The sequence below is a fragment of the Pollicipes pollicipes genome, unplaced genomic scaffold (assembly GCF_011947565.3).
Source record: "Pollicipes pollicipes isolate AB1234 unplaced genomic scaffold, Ppol_2.1 Scaffold_6686;HRSCAF=7923_pilon_pilon_pilon, whole genome shotgun sequence".
NCBI classification, from domain to species: domain Eukaryota; kingdom Metazoa; phylum Arthropoda; class Thecostraca; order Pollicipedomorpha; family Pollicipedidae; genus Pollicipes; species Pollicipes pollicipes.
Genome location: NW_023596921.1, coordinates 17,169,480 through 17,197,286, shown reverse-complemented (window position 1 = coordinate 17,197,286; position 27,807 = coordinate 17,169,480). Strand labels below are relative to the sequence as shown.

Here is a 27,807-nt window from a genome sequence, read left to right as displayed (position 1 = left end):
CTTGTCCAGCTCGGCGGCGGCGCGGGATTGCGGGTATTTGGCGCCAAAGTCGTGCCCCACCTCGCAGCAGGCGGCGAGGTCGCAGTCCAGCGGCACGGAGCCGAGCAGAGGCAGACCGAAGTCAGCCGTGACCTTGGCAGCCGAGCTAGTCGTCGGCGAACAGCCGGTACCGCTCCTGGACCGGGGGACAAGGTCAGACTGGTCCACGGACGTGCGTGCGTGCGTGCGTGCGTGCGTGCGTGCGTGCGGTGTGTATGTGTGTGTGCGTGTGTGAGAGGGGGGGACCATAACACTTCTCGGGTGGGAAGGCTGGTCAGACGGCTGTTCAGGTAGATAAGGCAAACCAGACCGGTGATGTAGTGAAACTGCGAATGGTGGCATGACCAAAGCGTTGTTGAGTGCTGCTGTGACTGGGACGCAGAAACATGCCGCCAGAAGATGCACAAGTACAGCATCTGGTCTGCTGCACCATCACTGCACGGAGAGTGCAGCGTCTGGTCTGCTGCACAATCACTGCACTGAGAGTGCACCGTCTGGTCTGCTGCACCATTACTGCACTGAGAGTGCGCCGTCTGGCCTGCTGCACCATCGCTGCACTGAGAGTATACCGTCTGGTCCGCTGCACCATCGCTGCACTGAGAGTACACCGTTGGTCCGCTGCACCATCGCTGCACTGAGGGTGCAGCGTCTGGTCTGCTGCATCATGACCGCACTGAGAGATACAGCATCTGGCCCACAGCATGTGACCGTGACGCAGTGAGGACGTGTTGCCTACATCTCGTCACGTGGGTGGCCAACGGTGCTGACCCAACAACCACGTGACCCATCCGGCAGCCGGCGCCCGGCGTCCGGACGCTGCGGCCGGCGGCCCGGAAGCCAGCTGGCGCCGCCGCCGGCGCCAGCGCGCCTGCGCGAACAGGCGGCGCGGTTGGGTGCCGCCCGACACAAGCGCGCATGCGATGAGCACCGACCCGATGCGACGGCCAAACTGTCACGTGACGGTGATGAGGGGCGTCGCGCGGGCGGCTGAGCCCGCGCGCTGCCGGTCTGTGCGCCCTGCCGCCAGCGTGCCACGTGCCGAGGTCGGGCTCGCCCCGATGGTTCTATGTATGGCCGTGTTCATCGTCTCAGCTTCCTGGCATTACCGCAGCAGAGGCGAAATGAGGGGAATACCCGGCTGTGTCTGCTCCAGCCATCTCTGCTCTGTCTAGCGGTCTGCTGGATGCACCTTGCTGCGGGTTGAGTCACGTGTGACGTGCTGCAACGCCTCACATTTGACCGTGTTCCTTGGCTTAGCGAGCGTCGATAAAACCGGATACATGATAATTGAAGTATGATAAATTCTCCGAAAGGACCCGCATTGTTGAGAGGACTTCAGTAAACAATATGGAACGAAGTTACAGACGAATGAAGGATTGTCACCCATGTATGTTCACGCACTTGAATATTGAGCGTGGAACATAATGTACGTACAAAGATGGTGTTGCCATGCCATACCATGGTGTTTACCAGCTGTATGTAAATGTGACATGACTTGTGCTGGAAATGTTAAGACCCGAATTGTCGCGGTATTTAACTTCGCTGCTCAAGTTGACGGTAATTACATGATTATGAGCGCACCTTGCACCTCCTGTTCACACATACTGTCGATACGTGTGCGATTTGCCACATAATAACATGAACAAAGCACGCACTTTTCAAACCATGAAAAATTTTCATAATGCATATATATATATATATATATATATATATATATATATATATATATATATATACAATTCCCATCGTAAAGCACCATTTAAGTCAGCAGGACCCAAATATTTTGTTCACGTACAGTAGTACGAGTTAAACTTATCGCAGAGTAGCCAACACATTCGAATGCTGTCCAGTCTGCGCCGTTCTGCACGCTCCGCTGGTATGTCGTCCGTTTACCTGACAGCAGGGGCAGACGAAGTCGGCCATGTTCTCGACGAGTCCCAGTATGTGGAGCCCGACCTTACGGCAGAAGGTGATCTGGCGACGCACCACGCCTGCCGGCACGACCGCGGCCGGTGTGACACACCTCACCGCAGCGCACGCGCACACGCGCACACGCGCACACGCACGCACGCACGCGCGCACGCCCACGCTCGGGAAGCGGGCGCAGGAGCTCGGCTGATGCAGAGGTCGCTCTCGGCTGCTTAACCCACATGCACGCAGGACGAGGACCGACTGCATGGCCAGGATGGCACTGAAGGCAAAATCGAACTTAAATCGGTCCCATTAGGGCACGTGGATGCTTAGATGTCCTTGAGGATTTTATGCGCAATGGATCATTCGATGGTGCAACTGCCCCCCCCCCCCCCCCCGACAGGCAGTCACCGTTATCTGTCTTGTGTCAGCGATTGACAATGCTGCTACGATGCCATTATCCAATCTAAAGAGAAGGAACACGCACCAGTTTAATACCTCAGTTGTCTACCTAGGACTGACATGAATACCGTACGAATAGCGCAGTCCACGACATTCAGAACCGTCTCCTTGCACGTCGTGTGGCAGTTCACCGCCCACTAACCACTAAATACTCTATTACGTCACGGCCGCTTCGGGGTTGTCGCAGTGAAATTATCGTTTTCACACCATTTCAGGCCGCGCTGCATTCCCTGAACTGACTGAGCCCGCTCGGCCGCCTACCGGCAATGCCCATACGTCACGTGGTCACCGGCCCTCTGTGTGTGGACTTGCAGCAGGGGATTTTCCGCCGATTTACTCGGCAGTTTGGTTTACACTCCTAGCCAGTTACAAAGATGCCACTGTCCGTCCCAGATGGATCTGCTACTCCATCCGCGTTCACCCTCCACGTACCCTTCATCCCGTACCCTCGCAACGTCTCGCCATTCCTGGAGGCGGCTTTAAACCGCACGCCGGAATGCTGGTCGCCCTGACGGGGAGTGCCGCCCTCGCTGGGGGTGCCGCCATGACTGGGAGTGCCGCCCTCGTTGGGAGTGCCGCCACGACTGCGAGTGCCGCCCTGACTGGGAGTGCCACCCTGAGGAGTGCCGCCCTGACTGGGAGTGCCGCCTCGCTGGGAGTGCCGCCACGACTGCGAGTGCCGCCCTGACTGGGAGTGCCACCCTGACTGGGAGAGCTGCCCTCGCTGGGAGTGCCGCCCTGACTGGGAGTGCCGCCCTCGCTGGCAGTGCCGCCTGACTGGGAGTGCCGTCCCGGCTGAGAGTGCCGTCACGACTGGGAGTGCCGCCACGGCTGGGAGTGCCGCCCTCGCTGGCAGTGCCGCCATGACTGGGAGTGCCGTCCCGGCTGAGAGCGCCGCCACGACTGGGAGTGCCGTCCCGGCTGAGAGTGCCGCCCTGACCGGGAGTGTCGCCCTCGCTGGGAGTGCCGCCACGACTGCGAGTGCCGCCATGACTGGGAGTGCCGCCCTGACTGGGAGTGCCACCCTGACTGGGGGTGCCGCCCTAGCTGGGAGTGCCAACCTCGCTGGGAGTGCCGTCCCGGCCGAGAGTGCCGCCCTGTCGCCGCACAGCATCCGACTTGTGACCGCCGCACGGAGGAGGCCCTGCTCCCGGTGATTAACGCAGGGGCGACAGTAGCTCCCCGCCGTTCGCCTCGATTAATAGCATCGCCCTGAATCGGCCTCCTCAGGCCAAAAGAGGTCCTCGTCAGAAAGCCCACAACTACCACCGTATCTCCCTGCATGCAAGGTGTAGCAAATCAAGCGAGAGAAAACGCGAACATGATGTTCGAACTAATAGGCACGTGGCGATTTTCAGGCAAACTTCAAGACATGCACGTTGCTTTTTGCCTGATACACGGTTTTCTGACTACGCGTCGCAACGGCGCGGCAGTTTTCCAATCATCTGATCTGGCTCTGGGCGACCACCCGCGCGCGGTGGGGTTCTCACCGCAGGCGAGGTCCTGCGGCGTGGTCACCAGCACCACGCCGTCCGGCCTCGTCTCTCGCAGCAGCTTGGCCAGACTCAGATGCTCGTCACTGGTCCCTGGAACCAGAGACGGCCCGTCGCCTGTCACGGTGGCTCTCGCCTTCCAACGTGTCCAGAGCAGGACTGTGTGAAGCAGTCTGGCAAGAAGGCAGGGTCAGTGAAGATCAGCGATGCAAGCGCATTTGCCAACATTGCGCCGCCCGCGACCAGCATGCAGGAGATGGATGCGTTATACATTCAATACCTGATCGCTGTCTACTGAGTTTTCCCATGCGTTAAGGTGCTGGTAACGTCAGTTGCGGCCAGGGCAGGCCGTGCAGTCACCAGCCGGCGGGCATCACAGGATTATAATTATAACACCTGATTCCTGCGCACGGCATTCAATGGATTCCTGCCTCAGATGTAGCTGATGTGGCATCAGGTTGTGATTGGGGACGTCAGCACGTGCCGCAGATAGCACGTCAGATACCGCGGATGTGGCGTCAGTCTGTGATTGGGGACGTCAGTACGCCCGTGAGCATAACCGTATGCACATGCGCTTCTCTCACATATCTCTGTCAGTCAGTCAGAGGTCAGTGGCAAACCCAAGTTGGTTAAATGACTAAAATAAACCCGAAAAGAGAAAAGAAAACAGGTAAAAAGGGAAAGGCGAAGCTGAAAATGGCTTTGTCAATGGCGAACACCATAAAACGGAGAAAGGAGATTCATACGTACAAAAGGCACCATGAGATACTAGTGAACACCGAACTGAAAGCAGATACAGGCCGGCCCAAAAAAAACGCATTTAAACATATAGCACGAAAACACAAAGGCGCGAAAATCCTTACCAATCACGCGCATCCAAGAAGGATACCAATAAACAAAAGGTCATAGTCGAAATGATGACGATGATCAGAAGAGTCAAAATGCACAAATGCATTGGATGAAGCCAGCTAATGCACCGCTCATGGGAAGGACCAAAACAGACTGGCCCGACAGTGCCAGGACAGCCAGAGTAGGACTGAACTCAACCCCACGGACCGGGCCGGGACTGAATTCGAATGGACTTGATGAGACCCGATCGGAGCGAGCCCAGCTGGACTGAACCTGGCCGGACCGAATGAGCTGGACTGAGCCTAGCTAGATTGGACTGGACTGGACCTAACCGTACTGGATGGAACCCAGCCAGATCTCTCTGGCCGGACAGGACCTCGGGCGACGGGCTGGGCTGGGCGCAGACAGGAAAGGAGAGGACAGGATACTTCTCTAGACTACGAACAGCCAGAATCGCGCCCGACGGGACAGGACAGGTCAGATCTGATCAGACCAACGGGGGAAAACAGGAGCAAGCCGGGCGGGGGACACCGGCAAAGCGGTCAAAACACAGAAGTGCCAGACCGGACCGCATCGGGACGGAATTATCCGGATCGGACCCGGATCGGGCAAGACTTGACTGGCTGAGGCGGAACCAGGTAAAACGGGGATCTAGCGTTACGGACTGCATACCGAAACAGGAAGGCGCAGACAGGACAAGAGAGGACAGCATGGAACGGGCCCGGATGCCTGAATTCAATCGTGCCCTATTTATCACTCCGTAAATAAAATCGGAACATTATAGTAGTTTCCAAAGAGGCCCATTATGAGCTTACCCGAAATGACTAACCCGCTCGCCGGATTTAATTTCGACATACGTGATGACCGCTGGATAGTTTTCCTACTGACTTATCTAGTATTGTGCTCTTTAATCCTTTCTATTCCAAGGATAGTCCATGTTTACTTTTACCCCCGGTGACCTCTTCCATTTTAAATTGTACTCCCGTGCATGCCCAATTCGGATTTTTCGTGCCGGCGTTATTTTCTCTTATCATCCTAAATCCTGCCGGCCTACATCCCTCTTGACTTCTCCGTTCCCCCTCAGCTTCCGGGCACCGCTTCGTTGCCATCATGGTGTTGGCTGCATGGCTACATCGCACTGGTCCTCTCCAACCCCTCCGAACCAGGAGCGGCCGCTGCTCCAAGGACGCACTTAGGCCGGTGTGGCCAGTAGCGCGATGGAAGGGGTCCGCTCTGAGGACGACACGGGTGCTTCCTTCATTCATTCTGCCACGCAGCCCTATGAGCTAAATGTTTGTCCTTTCAAAATGGCAAGAGCAGCAATCCCCGCCCCCCCCCCCCCCCCCCCGTCTGGTGGGGACCGCACGCCCGGGCGTCGCCCCCAGTCTCCTCACCGGGAGGGGTGTCGCCCCCCCCCCCCCCCGGCCGGGGGGGACCGCACGCCGGGGCGTCGCCCCCGGCCTCCTCACCGGGAGGGGTGTCGCCCCCCCCCCCCCCCGTCCGGTGGGGACCGCACGCCCGGGCGTCGCCCCCGGTCTCCTCACCGGGAGGGGTGTCGATGACCAGGTAGCTCAGCCGTCCCCAGAGCGTGTCGGCCAGCATGGAGCGGATCAGGTGCGTCTTGCGCGGCCCGCGGAGCGCCACCGACGACTCGTCGGACGGCAGCATCGAGCCCACTGAGAGCACCCGCACGCCGCCCAGGCTGGAGCTGCGCGACGGACAGCCGCCGTCAGCGCCGGTACGGCGACGACATTGGCACACGCGCCACGCCTGCCTCACTTCATTATTGAATACAGTTCAATGTCGTTGCTGCTGATTTGCGTCGATGCAAGTTGATTTTCTCGAAATGTTGGCATTCACACCGCATCTGCAGGACCTGCTAGCAGCTTTGACAAAATCAGATTGAGCTTCGCAGGTCATATAGTTACGCAAATTTTAAAGACCATACTCATTTTAATTAGGCAAAATCATCAGTCGACATCAGCATGATGACGAAACACGCTATATGCCTTGCCTGCGTCAATAATATTGCTGTATTTTCACTCGGAATGGTGAAAGCATGTTGACATCCTTCGTGATACGAGGACATAAATAACGCTAAACAAGACCAAATATCTTACCCTTGAGCGGGTTTGCTCCCTAGCATAGCATGCTTCCATTGGCCTCTCATCTTGTCTGATACACCAGTGAACATGCCTACTCAGTCTATTTTCTGATTGTTTCTTAGCGCAGTGGTAATCCCTTTAGCACGCGATACACGTTCAAACACATCAACAAGTTCATGGCTACATGAATTCGAACTTTATCAAGCAGTATAACTGTTATCACAGTGCAGAACCACAGCATGAATGATGGATGCGCGACCATTGTCCATCGCCACAGCTGTGGCAATGGCCAATGGTCGCACGGCCGCCTCTGGCCTCCAGAAAACACGCGCGGTCACGCCGCCTCCGGCCTCAAGCAAACTCACACATCTTAACCGCCATGACTCGGACAGACAAATTATTCCCTGCAGACACCTCCAGCATCAGGTCAGACTCACATGGACGGCCTACAGTCCCCCGGCAGACTCATATGGCCGGCCTCCAGCCCCGGCAGACCCACATGGGCGACCTCCAGCCCCAAGCAAACCCATCACATGGGCGTCCTCCGGCCCCGGCGGACTCACATGGACGGCCTCCGGTCCCAGGCGGACCCACATGGACAGCCTCCGGTCCCAGGCGGACCCGCATGGACAGCCTCCGGTCGCAGGCGGACTTACATGGGACGCCTCCAGCCGCAGAGACTCACATGGGCGGTTTCCAGCCCCAGGGCGTGCTGATGATGTCGGCGCCATCGACGGCCAGCAGGCGCGGCAGGCTGGGGCCGCAGATGTCCGTGTCGAGCGCAGCGACCGGGCCGCGCCGAGACAGCCGCACCACCAGGCTCGCCGCCAGCGTCGACTTGCCTGGGGGAACAGTCAGGCCGGTGGGGACGCGCGGCTCTCACGGGAGACGCCACCCGTGGGGAGTTGGCCTGCCAGGGGCTTCGATGTCACAGTCGCCAGCACCGGTCACATCCGGCAGGGCCTAGCTTCGGTGGCGGTCTGGAGAAAACAAGCAACTAAGTAGACATTTGTTCACAAAAGGATTGTGCGTTAACGTATTGCTTGGGGGCTCAAATCGCGAGTCAGTCTGACTCGTCAATTAGCCGCACGACACTGGTGTCGTGCGGCCAATTGACACTGTTACGTGCGACACTGGTGTTGCATCTACCGTCCGATGCGACTTAACTGGATCGCATTAAGTAAACCCATGCAAAACATAAAGACAGCGCTTTTTCGATCATAATTGTGCTGGCATATACAAATGCATGGTGCAGGGCTATAGCATAAGCGGAACCAGCTAGCATCAGTGCCCACAGCCCGCCTTTACATGATGGTTACGTGGGGTACAGATTAGTGCCATCACGAGACTCGGCGAAACACGCCCCCGACTTCGCCGTTTAAAGACCGCGTTAAGTGTGTGGTGGTACCAGCGCGTTCAAACAGATGTTCTTGGTGTGCTGGGAAATGTTTGCTGGAAAATGTTTCATCGCAGTATACTATTCAAGCTGCACTTACCCACTCCTCCTTTGCCGGACATGACAAGAATTTTGTGTTTTATAGCCTTCATTCGAATGTTGAGGGCTGTTTGCTTGGGGTCTGGACCACCTGTGAAATTATACATGTGGTCAGCATCTGTTGTTACGTAACGAAAATCACACACACACACACACGTACACGCACACGCGCACACACACACACACACACAAGCACACGCACACGCACACGCACACGCGCACGCGCACGCGCACGCGCACGCATATATATATATATATATATATATATATATATATATATATATATATATATATATATACATATATATATATATATATATATATATACATATATATATATATATATATATATATATATATATATATATATATATATATAAAGTAACCATGTTGATCCATGGCATCAACAAGCAATAAGAAAATGACACGGGAAAACATTCAGTTGTTACCTTGTGCCTGACAGAGAGCTTGACCAGGGCAGCCTTGGCATCCCAATGCTCGACCCGCCTCCTCCTGAAGACAAAAAATCCTGTTTCACTTCTGTGGAATGCTGCACCACGCTACGCGTTCAGCACCCTCTTCAAGCAGACGTCAGTGAAAATAGTATCTTAATGATGACAACTTCCTTGTTAAATTACAGCCAGATGCTTAACTTTCCCTGGCTAAAGTAACAGTCAAATGAACCTAAAACAAATAATTTTTCAACATTCCTGGACATCCTCCCCACTAGTTTCACCTTAATAAAAACCTTGATGCTAAACTTTCACGACCACTTAGCAATTCTACCAGCATGTGCTCTGAAAGCAATTCTACCACACATGTACAATGAGTGCACAGCACCAGTTAATGGAATTGCACCACAGAATGAGCTGAACGATCCAGGGTCAAGACCATGAAACTCATTTAAGTGCACATGTGACATCCCTCATCGCTTGATCCGACCCTGGCAGCGTGCCAAATGTGTTTAAGTGCCCGCATGACATCGCAGTACACTGGCGCCCAACTTGCGAATGCCTGCAGCCGCGTACTGTTTGGGCTGGTGTGGAGGCTGGGTGAGAGGAGCGACGAGGTCGGCACTCATTGGCAGGCGTGGCTTTAGTATTCATGGCATTTCATGGGTTTCATGTGATTTGGCTGGGGTCCTGATGGTGTGATGCTTAGTGCACAGGGGGCGGGGAGCTGTATTGTTCTGTGCCCTAGTATGGGATGTAAAATATCCACACCTTGAACTGGACTGCCAGTGAATGGTGGCTTGCTGGGCCATGCCAGCCAGCACTGCATGGGAGTTAACTTCCTGACAATAGGAGTTTTCTTCCTGACACAACAGCAGTGAGAGCTATCACTGTCATAAGTGTATATCAGACAAGCTGACCAGGATGAAATGACACAGTTGGGAACATGCAGAGCCTCCATGTGAGAGACCTGGGTTGGATTCCCTGCATACCCTACAGCCTCTGCAGGCACTGATATGACAGAGGTCAGTGAGAACTCTAGAGGCCAATACTGCAACCTCACAGACCAAGCCCAAAAACTCCTCAGCCACCCCCATTATCTGAGCAGGCACAGGAGACTATCACCCTATAAACAAGGCCACCAGTGTTAACAATGATAAACAAATAGTAATAGGTATTAGTTATGAGGATGGGCAAACAAAGGCACAAGATTCACATAAGTTGCATTCCAAGCTGGTGCACTGATGGAATAAAATGACTCAAAAGAATATTCACTGCACAGGATAGTACCTCTCTTCAAGTGAGGCAAGAGAAGTTGGTGTGCCTTGTGAAGGATTGAACAGACAATATTTTGGATCACTTATCTGAAAAATCAGCTGCAAGTGTGAGCAATTTCAAGACAGAGAATAACACTGTGGGGAGCAACATGGTGCACCTGGTGGAAAACACTTGGGGAAACCAGCCCAATCACCAATCATTCTATCAACAAGAACAATAATAAATATGATACAAGCTGTTCAGGACTATCCAACATTGGTTAGAGAGTCAGTCTATTGGATAGCCCAATTTTAAAATAGAAGTGCACCTCACTTATTGATGTTTCAGCCTTTTCAGAAAACATGGTCTTGACTATATGGTTTTTGTTGCTACTTGGTGACTCAAATACACAATGAAATTAATGACTCCACACCTCACTAAACTTAGTGACTCACAAAACAAATGCAACCTTGTTAAACAGCCATACATCATATACTGTATGAGCACCTGAACCTTATGGCATAATGTTAATCAGCTTGAGGGTGATCACATGCCATGCCACTTGGGGCATTGTGTCAGTAATGGTGGCCAACAACAGGAGTTCATTTATTGCCAAGTTAATAGTTTAGTACCATAACCCCTTAAGTTTTTTCATCATTGCTGGTATTGAGTGCTGTAAGGCAGTGGTGAAATTAATATCTGTTGCAAGCTTATAAACTATCCTAGAACCACTTTGGGAGACATTCTTGTTGATTTGCTGCGGACAGGAATCATGAACAGTTGGGTTCACATCGGAACTTCCTTAGCCTGAACTAGATACATGAAACATTCAATAACTGAAAGCTACTTAAAGCTCGATAGATGACCATATAGTGAATGAATTTGTGTACTGGAACAAAATTTGAGAAAAACAAATTGCTGACACGTGACGCGGGGAATGAATGCCTTCACATCTCACCAAAGCATTTGGGCATCTTGTGATATCTTCATCCATCCCTGTCAACTAAAATTATCTTTTCACTTGTAGAGAAGTTTACACCTTCAAAACCATAAGCCATAGATGAGAGGAACGTTCCGTTCAAGACATTGCCGTCCTCCAAAATTCCACACTCCACATTCCATTCCTTTTACAACTTCCACAAGTGTCCCTACAGCGCCGTATACGCTTTAATAATCGGAGGAAGTTCCCAGGTGTATTCGCTAATGGCGATCGAAAGCTTGCAAAACTGTGAAATGTGTGTCTTTTGACGAATGAAAACAACAACAATGACGTCATTACACTGCAGTTGGCCCTCAGAGCAAGTCAGTGTTCGAGGTAGCGGGCATAGTGTCGTGAACTGATCATAGCTACGAGACTTGCGCACCTGTTTCCAATGCGGGTGCTTGGCACGCAGCACACAGTGCAGTGTATCGGAGGATGGCCCCGTCTGAAATTCAGGGATTAGTGGGCGGCAATTTTGTTCGCATTGCACGATGGGCTGGTGTTTTTTGTTGATCTGTGGCATCAAAATGGTGAATGACGTTGGCTTACAAGGTCATTTATAAAAATATTGCTTTCTGGGCTCTTGAGAAAGCATAAGAAAACAATATTTTAACCACTCGTCCCCTTCCATCGCGATTTGCCTGACCATTACGGTTGCATTGCCACAAAATGAATCGCATGACCATCAATTGAAATTCCTCTTTTCAGGCTGCTTGTGAGGGGTAAACAAGACCATGCCACAAGTAGATAAAGATGGCTTTATTCTTGTCAGGCACAAGAATTCGCGTGGTCCGCCAGCATCCCTTATAACCAAGGGTGTGGCGCCACCAACTGACCTGAAGCCGGATGTCATTAATGTCCCAGCTGTCATCAAGTATGTCATACATGGTCTGAGGCATGCTTATGCTCATGCATGGGAACATATGCTTGAACTGTTTCAGCAGTAGATGAAAAATGAAGCTATGTCATATATCATGATTAGCTTGTTTTGAAATGTTCATGAAACAGGTCAACAACTTATACCACTGTGGGTGTTTAGTATATCTTATTCTATACCATACTTTAATAGTTAGCATGATGAATCAATGGAGACAAGCTATCAAGACAACTGATTTGATAACAGCCAGCATGAACTTGCATGACCTTGCTCACTTTTGTTTGGTATATGATAACCATAACATACTGTATAATTGTGTGTGTGTGTGTGTGTGTGCGCTTGTGCATGTGCATAGACATAACTAGTCTTGAATGTTACTTAAGTTCATTTCAGGTTTAGTACCGTTTTATGCATTCATCAATTTCATAATAACAGCTTGCACTCCACCTATTGATTAACCCTCCACCTGATTGGGGGCTTGAAGCACCCTCATAAGGTGTGTTGAGGATGCCTCTGGCATGTTGTGCAATCATGTCTAAATTTTCAGTGACTATGGGGCATCCACTGTGTGTGTGTCTTGATGTCAAAATGTGCTTGTGGCTGTTCTAATTTGGAGCAGCCACAATTCTTTGAGGAACACTGCATGATAATTTACGGCCTTGGTGGGCGGGCGGACCATGTCGCGCGCGAGGTTGGCCGACATCACTGCATGAACAAAACGAGATCTGGGGTGTAGTTACTGTTCAGTTGGACAGACATAAGCCCCCCCCCCCCCCCAACTTGGGTGTCAGTGCTCACCCCAGCTGTGGGAAGACAGTGTCAGAATCCGGTGAGAAGTCTGCTTGTTGGCATTTTTCGGCGGCAGGTTAGGTCATTTTTCACTGTTGAGCCCCGCGACTCGTTTTCGGAATCACGTTGCCGAGCCATGATTGATACATGTATGTATATGTATTGATACATATACATATACTGGAAAGTGCGATCGTTTGGAAAATTTGAACTGTGACCTGGCATAATTGGGTCAATTATTGGCCTGAAACCTCAAAACTAGCACAAATCGCGAGATTTCCTTGAGATTAATCTGCTGGTGTTTTCTACCAAACTCTATCTTCATTACTTTGGAAACGCAAGCGGAGGGCATCTACATCTCACCAGCGGCACCTTTCCCCAGGAAAATTGAGCGTCTGCGCGTGAGGCTCACCTCGTCCCGCTACCTGCCACGCTTCCTGGCCGCCGTCGACGACTGCCTGTCCGAGCAGCGCGCCGGCCAGAGCGCCGTCGCCGCGCCCAACATCGTCTGCTACGGCTTGGGACACGTGGCCAGCGCGCCGGCGCCCCAGTACCAGCTGGCACTGCTGCTGGAGCTGCGCGCGCACCTGAGCGCACCGCGGGTCGAGGCGTACGACCCGGTCTTCTGGCCGGAGGAGGCGGCGCTGCTGAGCCGACTGGGATTGCACGTGCTGGAACAGGACGAACAGTGCGGCCGCCGGCTGACGGAGCCCACCGTCCTCTACATGCCCCACTGTGAGAACGTCCACTACAACAACCTGCTGCGCGCCAACTGGCATCCGGACGTGCTGCCGCGCTGCCTGCTGATCGGCAACAGCCTGGCCTCGATCGCGCTCAAGCTGCCGCCCAGCCTGCTGCGCGAGTTCGCGTTCGTGGAGCGCGGCGCGGCGCACGCGGCCGAGCGCGGGGTCGGTGAGCGCATCGACGAGCCTGAGTTGCTGGCGCCCTTCAACGACACGGCTGTGCACTGGTTCAGCGCGGCGCGGCTGCGCGCGCTGCCGGCCTACTTCTGGGACGAGGCGCCGACGCAGTACGAGCCGCCAGAGCCGCAAACCGACTCCTCCGACGATGGCGGTCGCGCCAAGCCGCGCCGCCGCCGCCGCAAGAAGTCGCGCAACCACAACTGAGCCGCGTAGGTCTGGCGGCCGACGCCGTGCGGCGGTGGTGGCTGCCGTGTTGGCAGCGCTGGCGGCCGGCGTGGCGGCGGTGCGCTACGGCGGCGCCCCTGGCGGCGATCCGGTACTTTGCGACCGCGGTCAGTTCCGTCTGGCAGGCATGGCGGCGTGCCGGCCGCTGCTCGGGTGCGCCGACCTGGCTGAGCTGAGTCTCGGCCCGCTGATCGGTCAGGGCAGCACCAAGAGCGTGTACCGCGCGCTGTGGCGCAGCCGGGAGGTGGCGCTCTCGACGCTGGCTGATCCCCGGCTGCGGCCGGACTTCCTGCATGGTCTGGAGATGCTACAGGCTTTGGGGCCGTCCGACCGCGTGGTCCAGCTGGTCGGCTTCTGTCGCGCCACGGGCGTGATTATCACCGAGCTCCAGCCGCTTGGGGATGCGAGCCGCGTGGCGCGCGAGGTGCGCGCCGCGGCGGGAGCGGCTGGCCCGGCGGCCGCCGCCCTGCTGGCGCTGCGTTACTGCCTCAGCTACGCAGAGGTGCTGGACTACCTGCACAGCTCGCCGGTCGGCCACCGCGTCATGTGCGACACGAACGATCTGCAGAAGACCCTGCAGCAGTTCCTGGTGACGTCAGACCAGCGGCTGGTGGTCAGTGACCTGGACGCACTCCCGGACGCCGCGGCCGGGCCCGTGCTCTGCGGGCGGCGGCCGCTGCAAGGAGAGTTTCTCGCGCCGGAACAGAGATGGCAGGCTGGCGTTAGTCCGCAGGGCTATGACGAAAAGACTGATGTGTGGAAGCTGCCGGCTGTGTGCGGTCATTTTTTAAGGGCGTCTCCTCACGGCGAGTTTGTGGCGCTGCAGCTCCATCGGATGCACAAGAAATGTCGCAGCCCCGAGCCGTCGGCGAGGCCGTCGGCCAAGCAGGTAATCTCGGAGTATGCTCGTGTTATTCGCGACCTGGAGCAGTCTGAGCCCAACTGAACGCGACATTTGGCTCTTCACGAGCCCCGCGGTTGGATTTTCTACGTCATTTTCTCCCTGTGATACTGGGACGATAATTTGGGAATGCACAAGATGATCGCACTGTGTTTTGTGTACCTGACGTGGCTTAAATACATTGCATGCACCTGTCGAGTTTTGGTTATTGATGCTGTGGGTCATAATTATTTTGCCTCTGATCTCTGCCACACCCTTACAACACCCGCGCTGTCTACAGTACATGCCTGAAGTGAATACCTTGCTACCTATGTGGACCGTAAGCGCTTGTACTTTGTTTGCGACGTACAGCGTCTTGATGACACGTTCGTGACCGTGCTACTGGAACACGTATGCCCCTAACATGACAGACTATTAACACGGCAGCGGCTGACGGACGACACCGGCTTCCTTCGTCCATGATATGACTAAAGAGCCTCCAAATTTGGTGAAGTACACTTATCGACGAATTTCACACAGCACACATGTAGTTGAATTGTTGCACAACGCGAGAGTTACTGTTTGATGTAATGTTGTTACTGTGCAGTGACTGTTCGTGTGATTTTAGGCCCGTTTCTTTGTGGTAGCCTTACCATTGCTTGTTCATGTTTTGCGCTTGAAACAGATTGGCCGTGAACCAGGGTTTTAGTCGCCTCCTCTTCTGGGATGATTCGTCTTTCACGCATTCTATCGATTTGCAAAGCCGCTCACATTTTGTCTTGATAAACTAGAAACTTATCGATCGTGCTAAGTTTCTAGCCTAGAAGGAAGTAAGCTAATTATAGAGTTCATTATAGTCAAATCCGTTCACATTTTCTCTTGCATTCCTCCAACGATGGGGTATGAATTTGAAACGTGATCATAGACGCTCTGTGACGAAATATCCAACAATGTTGGATATGAACTATGGCGGGAAAACAACGGTACGAGGTCTAGAACGATGCGTAAAACATATGAAAGGAAATGGTTTGCCAATATCATAATACACACACACGCACGCACGCACGCACGCACGTACGCATATAAGTGTATATACATATATATATATATATATATATATATATATATATATATATATATATATCTATATATATCTATATATATATATATATATATATATATATATGTCCGCCCCGGACCTGAATTGACCCCCGTTGGCAAGTTGTCAGCTGACCTTTCTATTCCAGTCAGGCCAAACAATGCACCTGCTCTGGAACTCGTACCCAGTGCCGCTGGACTACGAGCACTGCATCTTGCCCCTAGGCTACGGGGGCGTTGAAAAAGGTCTAGTTTGATTTAAAACGCTCGCTGATTCCGCATTGGCGAGCTGTTTGATGCATCCTTGGAGGCTCCGGGCTTTTGATTTAGCAGCACTAAAGATGAAAGACAAAAAGATGAAGATGAAAGATGTTCGTGCAAAGTCGCCCAAAATCGAATCAGCCATATATTCATCGATTTGTATATTCTACCGTTTCGACACCTTTGTCATCGTCCGAAAAATGCAAATGGCACAAGCAAGAAGCTTTGAATTTTTAAGGATGAGAAGTGTGCATGATTACCATAAAACATCGTTGAGTACAGATTTAGTAGATATTTAGGACTGATTCGGTGGCGGGCGGTAGGTATTGTAAATATGATTATGACGATGTGTCTGTATTGTTTTCATTTAGGTCGCATTTTATACGCATACAAATAACGATAGGAACATTGGTCTTCTGGTCTTTAGTACTAAACGATATTTTATGACAGCGATGTGCACTTCTCATTAAAAATATCAAATTAAAAGGTACTGATCGACAAACATTTGGGTCATTTTGCACGAGCGATCTTTTGTCTTAACGATACTAGTAAGTCGAAAGCCTGTAACCTGGAACGATGCGTAAAAAAGCTTGACAGGGCGGAACCAATGATCGTTTTTAATCAAACACGCGCGCGCGCGCGCGCACGCACGCACACACGCACGCACGCACGCACGCACGCCGCACGCACGCACGCATGCACGCACGCACTCACACACACGCGCACACATACACACACGTATATATATAATATATATATAGTATATATATATATAATAATATATATATCTCTCTCTCTCTCTCTCTCATCCTCCTCGCTCTCTCTCTCATCTCTCTCTCTCTATCTCTCTTCTCTCCTCTTCTCTCTCTCTCTCTCATCCCTCTCTCTCTCTCTCTCTCTCTCTCTCTCTCTCTCTCTCTCTTATTTTTAGATGTCAAAGATGCACTGAGGAGTGGAAAAAGTGAGAGGAAAATGACACTGTCGTATAACGGATACGTTTCAAGAGCTAGTTCTCTGAAAACAGGGATTCCCACAGCCATGCTTTGCAAGATTTTCATAGCCCTCTCTGTCTCAGGAGACCGGAAAGATTGCAAATACATGTCGCTCAGTTCAGTCCCTTTCAAAGAGGTGAAAGAAAAGCTTCCGCGTATGGAGATCGACTTGATGAACACTGGAAGTCTTGTGTCGAAACACGGTGTATCCAAATCGGGTACGACAGAAGAATGCACGCCAGCCAGTATTCTCCGCATCTGATAACGCCCTGTTGCAATGTGTTGGGCTCGTCCAAAACATGTTGAATTAATGGGCGGACACAAGAGCGCCGGTCTGCGTCAATGGTCGAGGGTGGGCGCATAGTCTGGCGAAATAAGGTATGGGATAAGGGAGGAAAATGACCACCTAGCACCAAAATTGACCAAAAGTGTACCTCCCTTGGTCGACCCGCGTTCTTTTCAGGGTCGAGGGGCTGGAGTCTCAACGCCAAAGGGAACCACACCCCTGACTCTGGTGTACTCGAGGGCCGGGCAGCCTGAACTGTCCTAAAAGGTAAGGTTTCGAATGGCTGTAGCCCATTTTATTTAAGCGAATGCAGTATTATTGTCTTGATTCGTGTTTATTAAACAGAATCAGTTATTGGGACGGCATAAGTCAGTCATAACAAAACGCCCCGGAAAGGAAGACTGTAGGTCATATTTAAGCTTTTCCTCGATTTTATAGTGCTCCAGAAAAATGTATTGGGGGGCCGAACCAACATTTGGGAACCAAGTGCATGCGGAGCGAGGATTCTCACTGTATAATGCAAACCGACACCCCTGGACAGACGTGGTAGCATCAACAGAATAGCCGAATAAAGCTCACCGCCATGTTCGCCTTGCATCTTTACGACAGGCATTGTCCTCCCTTATACCTCTGTGCGACATTGGAACATTATAATTGTATGTGCGCAAGATGCCGACAGTCAGATAAGAATGCTATCATCGTCGAATAACTGGATTTCTATCACTATTTCTGCTGTACGAGCTTCCGGCCGTTCGCGCAACTCAGACATCACCTGAATGTGATCTTACCTGATGCGGTAGATTCACTAAAGTCAGAAATCGATGGATTTTGGTCGGGAAACCGTGCATGCATGCATATATACATTCACCATGATTTTTCGTGACACTTCTCTTAAGTCGTCCCGGGATTCGCCTCGGGGTTACACAGGAAGCTGTAATATTGCGACTCTTTCAACTGATTTACGAAACGGCGTCTTACAGACAGAGCAGAACACCGACAAAGACGGCAGAACGCTAGCTCAACCGGTGTTGTAGGCAGTCGCAAAAAATACATCATGGAGGACATTCGCATGAAAATGTGAGAAGATCCTCACACAGAAGATCCTCACCTACTCACATCATGTTCATCAGGTCGTGTTGGCTCTTCAGAGTGATTGCCACGTGCACTTCATGGGTTGGTGACATGCCAGTATTTAACCTTTCCGCTCGCATAGCTGTCGTGGGCAGGCGCACTGTCCTGTGGCAGGCACCGGGTGCAGATCGTGACGTCACGGACCACGTGCTGAGCGGCACGGCCGCGTCATCGGCAGCATGGGCGCTGGCCCGTGGAAGTCTGTCTGCTACCTGTTTTACGGTTGCGTCAGTTACATGCGATTTAACATGAGAAGTTCTCACGATGCAAAATGTCACCTGCTCTTCTGTTCTTTACCCTGATCATGACTGCATCTGCTGAGCGTCCTGAGCGTCCGAGCGATACACGTCCTATGCTTCGCCAAAGTAACCGTAATATGAAAGTGTTGTCAAAGCACCCTCAACTTGAAACCATACCACAAAATACGCCACAGTGGTTCCACGGGTAAAACTCAGACCGTCACACTTTGTATATGTATTATGGCACCGATTACGAAACACAAGCATGCAGTAACACAACGGACGCTGAATGGGGATGTCATAACAAATATTTATAAACTGACTCGATGAGCGTTGCCGGGGCTGGACCGTCTATGCCTGGCCGTCCTGTCCCTGGCCAGCGGCCCTGCACGCTCGCCGGTCATCGGTTGACGAAAACAGCACCAGTCCCTCGGAGGGACACGGACTCTGCCCATTGCATACGGCCATCACTAAACGCCGGCCGCCCACTCGCAGCTTGGTAACTCCGGCGGCGCCATCTCGCCCACCATGCCCACACTCCCGACCCCGGTCTCGGCTTGGCTTTTCTGGCGGCGGCCAGCGCGCGCGGCCGAAAATCGCCACCTGGGCCGAGATCCCAACTAACGGCGAGACCCGCGGCGGTGACTGACCAGCCAAGCCTGACGCCGGCCGAGTGAGGAGAGAACACGTGTCACCGGACGGTACAGCGGGGCCGAGGTGTTGACAGGCGCGCGGCACCAGGCTCGCGCGCTGCTGGCCGACGCCGGACCGCGGCACGGTGGGAGGCCGGTTCTGAGCTTCCATAAGCGGGACTATTTCGTCACAGCCTTTCCCTACCCGGCGCAAACTCAACCTGCCGCTCTACAGACGCGCGCCGCTGCTGCCCGCCGATAGCCACCGCAACCCGCAGCACCCCCGTGACAAGAACACAACAAAACGTCACGTGCTGTCGCCCCACGCCGCGTGCCGGGCAGCGGCAGTTCGGCAGCCGGCCCGGGGTCTTGGCGCCAGCCGGAAGCCGTCCGGCACCGCGGCAGAGAGGTGCCACTCCATGCCCGCCCGGTGGACCGCACAGCGCGGCCCCAGCCACACAGCGTCCGCGTCGCCGTCGCGAACGCGCCACATTCGTTGTCGGCGACGGGCGGCGCTGCCCGGCGGCCGTGCGCTGGCCGCTCCGGTCGCCACACGGTCGCGCTCAGAAGGGCGCGGCGGCGCGGCCCGGGGTCTGCGCGCGCGGGCGGCCGGCGGCGCCACTCAGCGCCGGCCGGGGTCAGCGCGTCTCCATGGTAACCGAGTCGGGACTGCCGTAGCCGGAGGAGGCGTCGTCGCCGGCGGGCCGCGCGGTCAGGGGACTGTGCAGGGCCGCGGACAGCGGACGATTGGCGGCACGCCGCCGCTGCTGCTGCTGCTGCTGTTGCTGCTGTTGCTGCTGCTGCTGCTGGGGCTGCCCCGGCTGGCCGTCTGGCTGCGGGCGCAGAAGGGAGTTAACACAGAGCTGGGAACAGCGCGAGTGGCACCACAGGGGTGGGAACAGCGTGGGAGGTACCATAGGGCTGGGAGCAGCGCGAGAGGTGCCACAGGGCTGGGAGCAGCGCGAGAGGTACCACAGTGCTGGGAGCAGCGCGGGAGGCACCACATGGCTGGGAGCAGCGCGGAGGCACCACAGGGCTGGGAGCAGCGCGGGAGGCACCACAGGGCTGGAAACAGCGTGGGAGGCACCACAGGGCTGGGAGCAGAGCGGGAGGCACCACAGAGCTGGGAGGGGAGCGGGAGGCACCACAGAGCTGGGAGCAGAGTGGGAGGCACCACAGAGCTGGGAGCAGAGTGGGAGGCACCAGAGCTGGGAGCAGCGCGGAGGCACCACAGAGCTGGGAGCAGAGCGAGAAAACACCAAACAAAGAGACGCACAAGAGTCAGCCGCCAGAGGCCAGAGGCATAGCCACCACAGGTCAGGACAAAGACGAGAACGGCCACGGCGCAAGCCGCTTACGACGAGTCACGCGGCTAACGGCAGTGTAGTTTGATGACGCGGGATGACGTGGACTGCAGTCACAGCCAACCAGGACCGATTGCAACGATTGCCCATGCACGCTGGGGAGAACACATCTAGTTCGTTTCTCCGATATGACAGATTGTATGTATCAGCAGCTAAACACGATCTCATGCCCACGAACGTGCGTACAACCTCTTAAACTTTTACCACACATAGTGTGCTTAACTGCGTCCAGTTCTTTTCAAACATTTTGGCATGCAATAGTCGACATGCTCCATTGGCAACGCGACGTGTCGGTAACCCAGTCAAGTGAACCACTAAGACGGGTCGAACACATGTTCCTAGCCTTCGCTGGTAAGGAAGGCTAGGAAGGAACATGATAGGCTTGTGACCTATCCACAGGTACCGCCGCCGTCTGCACATCCCCAATTCTGCGTGACGTGGTGTGTGTATGTGGGGACCAATCACCGCGATGTGATCCCATGACCTCAGGGTGAGGGAAGCCGAAGCAAGGTGGTAGCATACATGACGCTCTTGCGAAGCACTCAACGCGCCAGCCTCGGTTCACGTTTGCAATAAAAACATGCCATGCCTTTGAGAATGGAGAGAAACACAGCTTACGGTGATCATACAATGTGCATTATGCACGGGCCTTCATACTAAGTTCTGGGACAAAACGAGCACTGCCAACCCGTGCTGTGCACTCGATGCGGCTTTTGCACGCCTACGCGCAGCTGCGCGCGTCACGCACGTCTACCGAGCACGTTTGTTGAGTACACAACGTGTACTTTTGCGTACCACACGTGCACATATCAAGCAACGCTGCATGACCACCGTTGAACATGCCGGCAGACGCGCTGAAGAGCATGGAAACAGCCAGGAAGTGGGTGGATCGCCGTACTAGCGTGTAGGACTGCGTGTGTGAGTGCGTGTGAGTAGTACCTGCAGATTGTTAACTTGCCGTTTGATGTGGTCCAAGCTCCCGGGCGTATAGGGAAGGGAGGCGAACACGCGTCGCTCCTCGTAGTCGTACTCGCACAGGATCTTGCCTTCGCACAGGTAGAACCGGTCGCCCACGCAAAACCTGCCGAGCCAGACGACGCGTCCCGGTGTTACAAGCCTGGCACAGATGACGCCAGCGACCCATACGGGCGCTATAGATGGCAGCACTAGACGCAGTGGCGCCGTCGGTCGCCGCTGGCCCAGCGCGGCTGCTGACCGCTGCCGGACCGGCCGCCTCGGACAGGGGAGCACGCTGTCACGGACCGGTGTCTGCCACCCGATCTCGCAGTCAGCAGTAATGCGGCGCCGACAGTGTCCACGTGCCTGCACTAACCGCCGAGACCACCACAGAAGCAGCAGCTCGACCGCCGCCAGACGACACGCCCGCCGGCGGCTCGACCGTCGCCGGGCAGCACGCTCGCCGACGGCTCGACCGTCGCCGGGCAGCACGCTCGCCGACGGCTCGACCCCCACCGGCCAACACGCTCGCCGACGGCTCGATCGTCGCCGGGCAGCACGCTCGCCGACGGCTCGACCGTCGCCGGGCAACACGCTCGCCGTGGCTCGACCGTCGCCGGCCAACACGCTCGCGGACGGCTCGACCGTCGCCGGGCAGTACGCTCGCCGTAGCTCGACCGTCGCCGGGCAGCACGCTCGCCAACGGTTCGACCCCCGCCGGCCAACACGCTCGCCGACGGCTCGACCGTCGCCGGGCAGCATGCTCGCCGACAGCTCCGCCCGGCCACCGGCGCAAACCAGCCATGGGCGGCTTAGCGCGTCGTCGAGATTTGGTGCGATGTGGGGAACACGGAGCCGCACTTTCACATCTTGATCACGTACCAGCGCCGCCGGATTAGCCTGTGCGGCGTCCGCTTTTGATAACCGGTGTCCGCAGTCTTTTTTCTCAAGCGGAAACCACAGCCTTGTCACAATCGCTGCGCGCGCGTGGAATCGAGACAAAGACTTGTCGCAGCGGCTCGCCGGCCCCGCCAGCGTAACACACAACACGGCGCGGCCGCCAAGTCTCACCGGTGGTTGCACTGCTGACAGGCGAAGCACTCGAGGTGGTAGACGTGGTCTCTGGCGCGCATCACCATCTCGAAGGCGGGGATCAGCTTGCTGCAGGCGGCGCAGTGGCCGGTGGAGCCGAACAGCCTGCAGAGCGAGGCCGCACGGTCAGCGGGATCGCACGGTCAGCGGGGCCACACGGTCAGCGGAGGGGGGGGGGGGCATGCCCGGAGACGGCCGACGCGGCGCCAAAGGGCCGGCCGTGACGGTCACAAACGAACGAATCGAGCTCGATGGCGCCTTAAGTCCGCGTCCATGCCATGTGCAGCAAAACTCGACACTGTTTGGTGATCGGTACTCATGTTATGTGTACACAAAATGCTTCTCAAATGTTGATGAGCCATAGGCGTTCTATAGAACGGTATATTGACTATGAGCCACGGTGGAAATCCGCCCCAAGGGATTGTAGCGAAACGGCACGTTGGCTTTCCAATGCTGGCCGTCATTGTACCAGGAGGGCGCTGCCGCAGCGGCGCGCGGCGCGCGGCGGGCTCAGTTACCTCCCCTGCCAGCCTGACACCTGGGACAGTCATCAAACACCAGCGCGCCAGGGGTCGGCCGGCCGACGGCTCAGCTGCGGCGGGGGCGCCGTCGGCTGGCGGGCCGACGGACGGCCTCATCAGCCGCCACCCCGGCCGCGACGGCCCAGTAGCGCGCAGACAGATCAACTGTCGCACGCAGCAGCCGCTGTGTCGAGCGGCGCTGTTTCAATGGACGCTCGTCGGCCAGTGTCAGCGGGCCTCGCCGCTTCATCAGGATCAGCGGATTTATAGCCGCGCAATGCCAGCTCTCGTCTGGAACCGTTGGCTCGGCTAAAAGCGGCGTGACCGAGGCTTTGGGTTTTCCATGCTCGCGTAATCGTAAGCCGTTCCTGGCCCGGTCGTGTGAGGCCACTCGCTGGGCGCGATGCCCTGCCTCATCACTGCACACACGTACTACACCGTGTGTCTCACGGCTGGCCTGACGTCCGTGACTGTGTCATCGCGTGCACTGTGTGCCGTGACTATCCCGACACTCATCACTAGACGGTGCAAACTAACGCTCGGGTGAGCGCACACTCACAGTTCTGACAATGCCGAGAAGAGTCATGAGTAGAATGAGCAATTACCAGCTCACAAGCGGCGCGATTAATCACCTCAGTAATTGTCACGCTGAAGTTGGATTTCTCGTAACAAAGCTACGTACTCAAGCCATTTTCCAATTCCTCCGGTAATTGCCTCCCATCCGACGATGATAGGTCCTTGATACTAATGTGGGTTTTGATTGATGAGATAATTATATGGAATGATTTAAAATGGGATAATAGTGTCCCAAAGATAGGCTGGCTGCGCAAAGTTGGGAGCGGCCGCGTCATCGAAGTCATTAGGCCGGCGGCACGGTGGCTCGGAGCGCGCGTCATCAGGGGCCAGCTGGCCCCGTCGCGCCAGCCCGCCGTGTTGCCGGTGGTGGGCTCGGCCGGCCCCTTTTGCGAAAGCGACTGAAGCACACCTCCTCGGCCCCGCGTCCGACTGGTCTAGCGTGACGCTGTGAACTTGGACCGCAGCTCGACCCCATTCCGGACCACCCAGGACCGCCCGAACCGCCCGGGCCATGTGGGACCGCTTGCGGCTACTGGGCACGCGAGGTGTCCGGGCCCTGCGACCCTCTTTTGTGGTGGGGTATCGGGCCCTACGACGCTCTTGTCTGGTGGGGTGTCAGGCCCTGCGACGCTCTCGTCTGGTGGGGTGTCAGGCCCTGCGACGCTCTTGCCTGGTGGGGTGTCGGACCCTGCGACGCTCTCGTCTGATGGCGCGGCGGCAGGACTCAGGTGAGCCTGACCGGGCGTTACACACAGCTCGGACGACGCGCGCCCCCGCCGGCCGGCGACGGGTCTGGACCGCCGAAGGCGTCGGCACCGCCGCGTGTGGCGGCAGCGACGGCCCGAGGACCGCCCGGTTTCAGCGAACACTGCGATCAGGGAGCCATCGGCGGTGCGGGACGGCCCGGTACGCCACGTCCCGGTGACGACTTTCCGCCACCCGCAGACCGCGGCGCCGCAGCTTGCTAAAAAACCAGCCACATTAACGAGCTGCCGACCCCGGACCAGCCTCATATACGGAACGTTGTCGCCCCCCCCCCCCCCCCCGACATTCACAGTCCACCGTCAGCTGCACGCGGCGATGTTGACAGTGACGTCACGTCAGTGGCGTCACCACGCCACACCCAGCGGCGCGCTGGTCTCCACCACCACACCGGCGGCGGGCGGCGGGCCTCTGGCGGCAGCGGCGGTCGGCGCCGGCCGGAGCCGTTACGCGGCGGGCGGCGGTGGTCGGCGTGCTGCGCCGTGCCCCGTGTCAGCCGGTCGGCCGCCGCGCCGCCAGTCATGGCGCCTAATGCAACGCGCCGGATTCGCCTGCCAATTAGGCCGGCTCGGCGGTCGCCGAACGCGCCCCCAGAGTGCACCGCCGCCGAGCCGTATCATATAGAAACGCAATTAGCGACGCGCCGAGTCATGGATTTTAATCACACTAACAAGCCCGGGCTAATTAGACAAACAAGAACGGGATAATTACTGAATTCCGCTAATTACGCTAATGAGCTTGCAGAGGACGGCGGCGACCGATCTGTTTGCGCCATTGCTGTAACCAGGACAGCTTAGGCCCGTGCAAAGGGGCGGGCAGTGGTGCTGAAGAAGCCTTGTGGACGGAAGGCCTCAGATGCTGCCCGCCCCTCGTCTTGGTGTGCGCCTGTGCCGACGCCACATGGTGCAGCGGCACGGCAGGCATCACGCGCCAACGCATGGGGGCCAGGAGCATCGGTAGCGGTGAGGGACACGCAATTTTGCCTACCCCTCCCCCTCATTCCTGCCCTTCAAACTTCCGTCTCGGCGCCATCATGAAGAGCGACCCTTCTTCTTTCCTCTCTCCATGCTGCGCCCACGTGCAGCCTGAACAGAGCGAAGGCGATACAAACGGCACGCCGGAATGTTTGCCTGGGGAGGGAGCTGCAGCGCAGGGAAGAGGTCCAAGGCTGAAGCGACAGCCCCGACAACACAGCATGCCGCGTCAGCGCGGCCTGAGGACTCACAACGGATTGTGTTGACCGACGGTCTGCCGAGCAGATGGCAGGAGAGTATGAACCACACGTGACCTGGCCGAACGACACTCCAGCGCCGTTACCGCCCATCGCTGGGATCCGCTGGCGGCGGGGGGGGGGGGGGCGCACCCACCAGACAGCCGCGGACCACGGCCCGGACCGCCACGCCACAGGGGCGACCGACGTGCCTGCGCCGGGAGGCCGACTACACAATCAAAATTAATGAGGCATGGGGAATCACTTCTGCCGGCTCTGGCTATGGTCTAATGGCAGTCCGATAATATCTACACCGAGTCCGCCACTAATTAACTTCTTAATTAAGTGATGCCATTTTTATACACATTTGCTTAATCACCAGCGTTAATATCCGCGAGACGGCGCCGAGTGTGGACGGATGGGGCCTCAGCAAATGGTGCACACAGCAGCAGCTGTCCAGGCCGTCATCCAGGCGCCATCTCACCGACTGCCAGATCCTGATATATTGGTTGTAAAGGCATCCGACAACGACGTTATTACGACACTCGGGTCAGATACCCGAAATTTCCATTTTTCAGTAGATCGGAAGGAGTCTTTCCTGGTAGAACCGATTTGGCAAACATGATTCCCCCTCAGTCAAAGACGAATCAACGTCTAACTGCCGGTAAGAGTGTCAGCATCCACACACAAACAGACCAGCGCAAGCAGCGGGCGCCAAATCCCTTCTCTCAATTAGCGCCCCGCGCCACATTCCCGCGCTTTCTCTGTTCCCCCGCCACGCACACGCACGCCCCGCTCGACGCCGCCGCTGTTGTGTTCCATTTCGGCCCGCCGTCGGCGCGTCGCGGTGCCCGGCTCCCTGCCGAGATCTCACACCCAGTTTTGGCCCACTAATGAGCCGATTGTCCCGCTGTGTGGCCCGATACCATCCGCCAATTAGCGGGCTGCCAACGTGTCTATCGGTCGGTATCGGCGGCGGCGCCTTCGCCGCGCCGCGCGCCCCCGCCTTTTCCTGGTTGGTGCGAGGGCGGCACCACCGGCGGCGGGCGACGGCGGCGCGCAGGCGGTGTCACCGCGCGGGCACGACCCCTGCCCCGCCCGGCGCTTTTTGGGCGGCGGGGAGGCCGGCCGCCACGACGCCGGCTGCAGCCGCCTGTTTATTTCTTCTGCGCTCATTAATCGGGGGCCGTCGAGCGCAGACGGCGTCCAATTAGCCGTGAATGGGGTGCACAATCGCCCCGGGTGGTGGGGGGGAGGGGGAGGCGCAGATGGCCGGCTCAGAGTCAGCGGGGGTCTGCGAGACGTCGAAAGACGTCCAACAGCGGTATGGAGAGCCTGGCGAACGACCATGATGTCACACTGCAGGCTGATACACGCTGACGACATGTTTTCTATGGATGCGGGAGAAACCTTCCCATTCGAGCAACGCTCTGGAAAAGCGGGCTCCCGGTTCTGTAAGTTCGAATGTAGCTTGACCTAGACACACGGCTGCCTACCTTGGATAGAGCCACGGGCAGCCGTGAGCTGAGCTTCAAGATGCACAAATGGTGTTCATGTCACCGCAACGAGCCCCGCATGCTAAGTAATGTCCCTAGTCTGGTGCCACTGGTGGAAGCATCAAACGTTTAAAGCAGCAGGATCTAAAACATTTGCACATTCATTGTTGGCAAACCAGAGATGACCTTGATCAGGTGCGAGGACATCCGACGGTCGGAAAGCTGCGGGCCCACAGCAGAGCCGTCAAAATAGGCCAAGCACGCCACCTGATCTGTCCTAACAGGGGGCCTCGGCCACCGTCTCACAGGCGTCAGCCCGAGGCGGGGCGCAACTCCGCCTCCTCAGTGTGCGGTCCGAGCCACCACCTGCGCCGGTGCCGTCCGAGCGCCTGTTCAGCACAGTGCGGCATCAATCTGCCGCAGACTCTTCCACTGGACAGCACCAGAGCGG

General features: G+C 55.9%; 4 protein-coding genes across 9 annotated transcripts in view; 2 read left to right on the top strand and 2 right to left on the bottom strand.

Moving 5' to 3' along the window:
- Positions 1 to 145: 145 nt before the first annotated feature.
- LOC119107980 (cytosolic Fe-S cluster assembly factor NBP35) lies at positions 146 to 11,222 on the bottom strand. The gene is made up of 8 exons (XM_037231568.1): positions 11,022 to 11,222; positions 8,804 to 8,867; positions 8,356 to 8,445; positions 7,545 to 7,701; positions 6,299 to 6,462; positions 3,903 to 3,998; positions 1,933 to 2,030; positions 146 to 175 (listed from the first exon to the last, which is right to left on the bottom strand). The coding sequence occupies exons 1-8, from the start codon at positions 11,055 to 11,057 to the stop codon at positions 146 to 148; spliced, it is 735 nt and encodes a 244-aa protein (XP_037087463.1). The 5' UTR covers positions 11,058 to 11,222.
- A 251-nt stretch (positions 11,223 to 11,473) lies between these two features.
- On the top strand, positions 11,474 to 13,850 carry LOC119107883 (protein SENSITIVITY TO RED LIGHT REDUCED 1). Of its 4 annotated transcripts, none has more exons than XM_037231452.1 (3): positions 11,474 to 11,522; positions 11,754 to 11,919; positions 13,094 to 13,850. In XM_037231452.1, exons 2-3 carry the CDS (start codon positions 11,780 to 11,782, stop codon positions 13,836 to 13,838), a joined length of 885 nt encoding a protein of 294 aa, XP_037087347.1. In that variant the 5' UTR covers positions 11,474 to 11,522; positions 11,754 to 11,779; the 3' UTR covers positions 13,839 to 13,850. The 4 variants fall into 4 exon arrangements, with proteins under 4 accessions (XP_037087347.1, XP_037087348.1, XP_037087346.1 ...); XM_037231453.1 differs by having other exon boundaries at positions 11,475 to 11,488; XM_037231451.1 differs by having other exon boundaries at positions 11,481 to 11,575.
- A 136-nt stretch (positions 13,851 to 13,986) lies between these two features.
- On the top strand, positions 13,987 to 14,805 carry LOC119107979 (protein O-mannose kinase). Its single transcript, XM_037231567.1, has 3 exons — positions 13,987 to 14,285; positions 14,352 to 14,472; positions 14,686 to 14,805. The coding sequence occupies exons 1-3, from the start codon at positions 13,987 to 13,989 to the stop codon at positions 14,803 to 14,805; spliced, it is 540 nt and encodes a 179-aa protein (XP_037087462.1).
- A 5,172-nt stretch (positions 14,806 to 19,977) lies between these two features.
- LOC119108649 (LIM domain only protein 3) overlaps positions 19,978 to 27,807 on the bottom strand; it is a 32,224-nt gene continuing 24,394 nt past the window's right edge. For 2 of the 3 annotated variants that reach the window (XM_037232266.1, XM_037232267.1), the window contains exons 3-5: positions 22,771 to 22,896; positions 21,682 to 21,823; positions 19,978 to 20,211 (exon numbers count right to left, since the gene is read on the bottom strand). In XM_037232266.1, the coding sequence (XP_037088161.1) occupies positions 20,017 to 20,211; positions 21,682 to 21,823; positions 22,771 to 22,896 (463 nt within the window). In that variant the 3' untranslated portion in view covers positions 19,978 to 20,016. The remainder of the gene's footprint in view (positions 20,212 to 21,681; positions 21,824 to 22,770; positions 22,897 to 27,807) is intronic. The other variant, XM_037232268.1, reaches the window with a different exon arrangement.